Below are 7,677 nucleotides of genomic sequence, written 5' to 3'. Positions count from 1 at the left end.
AACACATGGAAAGTTCAGGATATCTCTGGAGAAAGAAAGGTTTGGGAATGGAGGAAACCTGATTTTGTATACTGTGTACCCCTTGGTCTTGTGTGAAGTCTTACCATTTGCCCACCTTACTTTTCCAAAAGAAGTTAAAATTGTTTTCATTAATGTTTTAACAAGGTAACACTGTAAGATGGAGAACTGTCAACCACTACTTAAAAGACAGAATCCACCCACATTTCAAAGCTGGAAGCAATTTACACAGGTGGGTACCTTTGTAAATCACTGATGACACACACTTCCCCCAATAGGAAAACACTGACATGCAAGCTGGTCCCTGTGCTTAAGCTCTCTGGGCAAAAGTTTCCTCACCAGTAAAATGAGGACGTTGACCTAAGTGATCTCTTAGATCTGTTTTCTGGTGCAAAAGGTCTCTGATTTTAATTTAAACCAATTTCATGTTCCTACAAAGCAGTGAGAGTCGAGCAACGGGCTCTAGTCCACACTCCAAAGCCTATCTCAATGGAATTAAGCCATCCATTCAAAATAATTTTACACTGAAGCATCCTTTAAATATATTCAGAGCACAGAATTTATTGAACATAATATGGAGACAGCTAGTACAAAAGTTTATGCCTTGGCAGGGCAGGTTTCATCAGGCTGATAATGGAACATGGGGGAACATGCTGTAAATGGCTCTTTTGGTCTGGACCCTGCAGAAATACATCTCCTTCTCTCTGGGAAACATCATGTCAGCTGCCAAGCCATGAATTTATTACATATCAGAAAACCAAAATGTGCAACAGTAAAGAGTCCTTTCCTGCACCAACTTTTTAAATTACTTCCATGTCAAAACAGCAAATACAATGAAAAATACATAAAGGAAAAATTATGAAAACTAAAGCATTCTAAGACATCTCTTAAGATACTCAGTTCCTAAAATGTTAACATACATTGAAGTCTATAAACACACACATCAGAAACTGTGGGAATCTTTTTTCAACATAGGGAGAAAGACGTAGAAGAGGGAGAGAACAGCATGGGTTACTGAAACCATTTATTCAGAAAGCAGAGGAAAGGCGAAAGGACACTGAAATAGATCATTTTTAGTTTCTTATAGGAAGTTCCAAATGGCAGCAGTTGATAAATCGTCTTTAAAAAGGAAACGACAGCAACAGAAATGAGAACCAAATATATTTTGCATTTTTCTCTCGGTGTATCATCTTGAGTCACCTTACTTAGGCTACACACGAATGAAAAATATAAAAAGCCACTCCTACTAATTTCGCAGCACCTCATATAGTAGCAAACAGACAGAGGGTACTTACGAAACGTTTGCTAAGGAGTGAATGATGAAAAGCAAGAAGTAGTTCTTGTACACATGGTCTCAATATCACAGACAATAAATTCTGACCTTTGAATTCACATAAAAGATGCAATGGAAAAACATTTTAACATGGATACTGTACTAGAGGATTAACAGCTGAATTCAGTCTATTTCTTAAAAACAAAAGAAAGACGGGAATGCAGGCAGCCAGTTCGGAGAAACAGCCAGGACTTTTTTGTATGACATGGAAAAACCGGCAAGTCAACGTGTGAAACGTGCACACTCATTTCTCATCTTCTTAAACCCTAAAAAGCCCCGCAATCTTGTTAGCACTAAGCCTGGATGAAATTGTGTTAAGATATCTGATTAGTCTCCCTTAGTTGGCATTTTCCAAAGGGAAAAAAAAAAGGGAACCTGTTTTATTTCAGTCAGACATGGCTTTGGGTATCAGTGAAACGAAGCCCTGACAGCAGCTCCACCTGCAGAAGGCCAGGCGCGCTCCTGCAGCTCATCAGAATGCAAGCAGGAAAGCAGGCCAGCAAGCGAGCATCCGTCCTGCACCCACATCCATTAGCCAAGTGATTACATCTCCATCAGCCCTGGGGTGTAATAAAGCAATTGTAATCGGGCATTGTTACAGGATCAATGTTTCCTGGTTTAAAAATAAACATCAGCATTTATCTAGCAGCAGAAAGCGATTCTCCCACAGTACTGTTTTATTCAACTGACATCTTTTAATCAAAGCAATCCATATCGTGGCAACATTCCAAGGTATCATAACTGCAAATATTTATGGCAAGTTAGATAATAGCTACATTTTTGTTGCTACACTTTTCTTCCTTTTCTACGGATTTAACGCAGACATTTTCTAATAAACTAATTCCATTAAGAAAAAAAAATCTCAAGTAATTATATTCATGAAGACAAGCTCTCATCCACCTCCACCCATTTCTCTTTTAACTATCATCCATAACTGTTTATGTGAGTTCGTGTCTTTTAAATTTTTCAAAATATCTCTGTAATGAAAATAAAAAGCCCCTATTGTTAAGTGCCGTAGATACAGCCAAAAACATGGCATGGAGGGAGGTCAGGGCCCCCTGGCACAGGGGTGGGTGAGCTTGTGCAGCTCAGCTAATGTTCTAGGCTGTGGCTAACGGGATTCAGAGGCTGGAGGAAGAGGTCTGTGAAGCTGGGGGCAGACCCATTCCCACAGCCTCCCAAGCTTGCCTGTCGGCTGACGCTCCTTATCAGGGGCTTCTATTACTTGCCCTCTTTGCTGATATCCTGGAGAAACGCAGTGCTAACTCAGGGAAAGGCCTGAGACATCAGCAGCTCAGCTGTTTTCAAACCTCGGCAGGGCCCTTCTGTAATACCAATTTTAATAAACTGCCCTCATTCACATTTAATTTACAAGTCATGTAAAGCCTCCATATAAAGCGCTCCCATCATCTCCTTGCCGAGACGGACTGGCAATATTCTTTCTAAAGCCCCCAAAGTCATTCTCCAGGAGCATCAGCAGAGATCTTCAGGCAATGAGAAAATGGAATATGTACCTTTTTTCACTGTCTGTAGTGTGTTCAGTTTCCAACAGAAAAAGAAAAAGCATCTGAACTACAGTCTTAATTCTACTTACTTTAGTGTGAAAATAACTGAATAAGGTACGGAGGCAGACACAAAAGATGTACAGACGGGCAGAGTAGCTGAGGCAGGAAGGCCTCATCCACTCACTTCCCTGAAGCAGATTTTCAGAGCTGAAATGGTATCTTAGCAATGTAGGCCTTACAGAGACTGATTTAGTTCTAAAAAGTTGCCCGATTTAACCTCCTGGAGCCTTTATTTCTTCGTATGCAAACAGAGCCATCTACCCCCCAGTCACAGTTGCAAGGATTAAGTTCAATGAGCAAATGTATTGGAAATGTTCTATACAGGTAAGGAGTGGCATTGAAACAACAGTAACTTTCTTGAAAAGGTTCCTATCAGAGCAGATCTGTCTGAGGAAAAGGGGCCAGGGAAGGCGTTCTCCAAATCCAATTAGGCCACAGAAACTCAATTCGCGTAGGGCCAGCATGATCTCAGAGCTGCTCTTGGTGTTCCAGAAGAGTGGTCGTTGGCCTTACGGGATTTGTATGTCATGAACTAGAGTCATCCATCTATATACTTTGCAGGGGCCTTTCTAAATACAATTCCATTCCAGCTCATCTTTGAGAACACTCCTTCTCAACAACAGCAAACATGGCCCCAAGCGTTAATTAAGAGAGGTCTCCTCAGACTGGTAACTTTTCATAGTTCAGTTTGGTTCTTTCTCCTTCTTCAGGCCAGACAGCCGGGGGCAGGGGAAGCCACGAGAGGCCCTTCAATGAAATGCCATCTCCAGCAGGGGGAAGCAGTGGCCTCTACACCAAGAAGGTCTCAGGAGTGAAATGTTATTCAGGTGTTCAAAGTGACACTGGGAAGCCCAAGACCCCTATCTCTTCATACACGTATTTCTCAAACTACAATGAGAAATGGGCCATTCCTTTAGAGAAGGAGCTGAAAATGACAAATGACATTGTATTTTGGCATGGATTCTGAGTTTGCAAACACAAAAATTTGTGTATGCAAAAAAATATAGGCACGATTTGAAAACTGTCAAGCTACTGACATACGGCACATATGCCACACATGCACACATGCACACACACACAGAGTCTGTTTTCAAATTCATCTGAAAGGCTCTTTAGCTCTGAGCTCTCACTACATTCAGTTCTATCTGACTCAACATAGCCTGCAAACTGGGCACTGATATCTTTCGATAGCAATTCTGTTCCTGGGATTTGTTTGAAAGCGTTTAGGTTTTCACGGATCACTGGAGGTTCTTCATTTTTCCCCCTTCTGTGTTATGGAGGTATAAGTCGTCTCTCCAGCCATAAACTGGCCACTGGTAAAAATCAATTTTGATTTTATCAGTATGTATTACTGCTGGTGCCAGCAGTTCAGAAGACTAGAGAAGGAAAACATGCAAACTAGGAGAAAAAAGTTAAAGCCAGTTCCTCACACCTACAAATAAAAAAGCCTGCTGTCTTTAAGAGGTATTTTGTATCGTGCCAAGGAAGCTTAAGTTATCAATTTAAAACTTCAATCAATAAAAACTTTCAGGATTCTGTCACCGCTTCCATCTCTTCTGCATTTGTGAGCTCTATGGCTGGCATTTCTGAAGCCAGGGCCGCCCTCTCTGAGGTGCTGTGGAGCCAGTAACCACAGGAGCAGACTGGAGGGCAGCCTGGCAGCAGCTCCCCCATGCACACTGCCCAGCGGCACCCTCCCTAGGCTCGCTCTTTCCATGCCAGTTTCATCCCGATTATCTGACTCTTAACCTCTTGGGGCAGGGCAGGCCGTTGTGACAGGCCCCATATTCACCTCCTCTTTGCCTTATTCTTTTTTTCATTATGTAATTCTAGGGAAGACACCCTAAATGTGCATGCATCTCCAAGTCCTCCAGGAGCCACGCGTGCTCCACATTCTTTCTTTTCCTGGCACATTTTTGGCTGCCAGGATGACTGAGAAAATAATCAACCTTCCCATCACTCACCTGCTTCTCTTCCTGAGCAGTTTCCTTCTGCCACTCAGTCAAAAGGCCCACAAACATGTTCACCAAGTCCTAACCTCTAGAAGGGAGAGAGACTTCAGAGGCTGATTTTTAGCTGCAACCAAAATGTCCACATCCTCTGAGAAGCTGAACACCTTCTCCTAGACGTACACAAAACTCTAAATCACCTTCAAAGGTCTAAAACAGAGTAGTTTCTCAGATATTCCTTTTAAGAACTGTTACAGACTCACAAGCCAAATCCCATGACCCGGCTGTTTTTGTGAATAAATTTTATCAAAACACACGGCCATATCCTTTAAAAATAAATAGAGCCCTGCTCTAGTGTAATGGGACTGTACTGTACCCCTAGGCACTGTTGGGGACCACCTAAGTACTCTCCTATCAAAGACATGAGGGCCTGGAAGCTACAGGACTTAACTGGCTGCAGCAACTACGATTAGTAAATTTTAGTCCCCTCACGGAAAGTCAGGTGGCAGAAGGCACATGCCTTACAGCTCGGTCTTTTCACTCCCTTTTATAAGTACTGGGGGACACATGGGAAAAATCCTGGAGACGAATTCCTATTGGGGTGGCCTCCCTGTCTGCACACTCAACACAATCCATGGGTGCCTGGGTAACAACTAGGTCTGTTCACCATTTCTGTGAGTACCTGGGATTCAAAGTCAACTTTTTTCATGAAGACAGGAAGTTACTTACTCAGACCAACCATAGACTTCCACTTCTCCAGTTTCAAGGCCCCTGATCCAGCTTGACAGAGCCAGGCTTAGGAGCAACGTGGCTCAACGTATGTGACTTCTAAGGACTGCCTTCCTTCTGATGAACTTGTCCTCTCAAACCTGTGCACAGTGGGACTGTGCCCAGAACGCCTGTTACTAGTCTCAATGGCATGGTTCCCTGACCTAGAAGGGAGGCTGCTTTTTACTGAAGGCCAAAGCAATGGAAGGCCAAGGGTGACCAGGTGCTCAGCTTTTTCAGCAGTTTCATTTTTCATACTGTCAGCTGAAGACAACCAAAAAAAATACACACACACACACACACACACACACACACACACACACACACACACACAGTTAAATCATGAAACACGTATTTCTCAGTGATAGGGCTCATTTTAAAGTTAACCTTCCAATGGCGAAATAATAAAAATGATAAAATAATAATTCCCCCCATAGAGCAAATGTGACAAAATGACAAAAGAATTCTTAATTTTGGGGCTTTATTATAATTTTTCTTTTCAAGATGCTACATAGTCAAACAGAACTGGGTTGGTCTTTTATGGCATAAAATTAATTCACAGTCAAACTCTCAACTAGTACTAGAAGGATTCGCTGAAGAGTTTCTCTCTTCCCTTGCTCCCCACCCACAACTGCTGGTGCCCTCGCTTCTAACCCTCTGCAGCCCGATCCATTTGTCCTGACTCCAGGCTAGGTCCCCAAGGGGAGGTCAGGCTCAGACTTGGGCCTGGGTGCTGGAAGTGTGAGTAATGGTTGAGAGGTGGTATAAGAACAATCTAGAAGACTGACTACTCTTCATTAAAAAAGGTAACCTAGAGTTGACTGTCACTACTGAGAATTTCCCTCCCTATGACAGTTTTTATTTACTGACCCAGAAAAAACACTTCCTGGCAGCTCTTCTCCAACATCCCAATAAACCCCACCTCCACATGACCAGACTCTCCAGAGACAGAGGAGCCCACAGCCCTCCAGCAGCAATACCAGTTCACCCAACAGAGTTCGGCAGCACGCAGCATTAACTGTACTCTTGTGACAATAAGAAAACATGAGATGAAATACATTAAATAAGTTAAATATGCATTAAACATCTCTGAATAACAGTTTGACTTCACTACATGAACCAATACAAATTTAGCTTGGTCCCTTTAAGTGAACAAAGCACTGCCATTTATTTCCAAAGCGCTGGGTCAATCAGTCAACACACGCCTCTCACTTATGACGAGTATGTCTGATGCTGCCACAGTGCAATTCCTTTGGGCTTCTGACTCTGTTCATCAGTCCCAAGGAGCTGATGGCTTGGACAGAACTGAAGACACGGAAAGCAGCCTGGGCCGGGAGTGGGCCATGTGGGGACTACTGTGTGGAGCTGACCGCACTCCCCACCATGCTGGGCTCCAGCTCCCCAAGGGCCAGCACCAACAGGCGAGGAAGGGTGTCATTTTAAGAGAGGTAATCCAGCATCATGTACCAAGGCCTACCAATGTTTAAAATGACATTTACAATATGCCATTGTGGCATTACTCATGGTTTCCCTTGTCATTAATAAAGATCATTCTTTTCCCCCTCAATCAGTTACTATACATTTTTAACTTTCTAAAAGATCGTTACATTATATTTGTGCGTGTGTATCTGTGTATGTGTGTGCAGGGAGGGGTAATTTAAAGGCAAGACCTGTGAGATGTCATCATACATTAATTTCTTTTTACACATGGTTATGATAAATTTAAATCCCATGATATGGTGGATCCACCAATCCAATTTACCATCCTGTGCATGCTACCTCTACAAGGCAATCTTCCCAATAATTACACCAACGATAAAGAACAAAACCACCAGAGCCAAGAGCCGGGTGCTAAGGCCTTCTTCCTTCCCAGTTGGGGCTAATGCTGAAATGGGGCTGTTGCTCTGCACTGTCTTCCTCATCCGCAGTCCATCTTCTTCCTACGGGAGCAAACGCACATTTCAAAGACAAGCCAAGGCACCAGAAAGGGGAGTCAACTGTACGGCTTAACGGGATGGGCTGTTTATGCCCAGTGTTAGATGAC

At 43.1% G+C, this 7,677-nt stretch overlaps 1 protein-coding gene across 3 annotated transcripts in view; it reads right to left on the bottom strand.

Annotated features, from left to right (window-relative positions):
- Positions 1 to 553: 553 nt before the first annotated feature.
- The window catches only part of VAPB (VAMP associated protein B and C), a 62,180-nt gene continuing 55,056 nt past the window's right edge, over positions 554 to 7,677 (bottom strand). For all 3 annotated transcript variants that reach the window (XM_003806176.4, XM_063601101.1, XM_008950849.4), the window contains one exon: positions 554 to 7,573. In XM_003806176.4, the coding sequence (XP_003806224.1) occupies positions 7,415 to 7,573 (159 nt within the window). In that variant the 3' untranslated portion in view covers positions 554 to 7,414. The remainder of the gene's footprint in view (positions 7,574 to 7,677) is intronic.

The sequence above is a fragment of the Pan paniscus genome, chromosome 21 (assembly GCF_029289425.2).
Source record: "Pan paniscus chromosome 21, NHGRI_mPanPan1-v2.0_pri, whole genome shotgun sequence".
NCBI lineage: Eukaryota > Metazoa > Chordata > Mammalia > Primates > Hominidae > Pan > Pan paniscus.
Note: the sequence above shows the minus strand (reverse complement) of the source record. Positions and strands in the feature narration are given on the sequence as shown.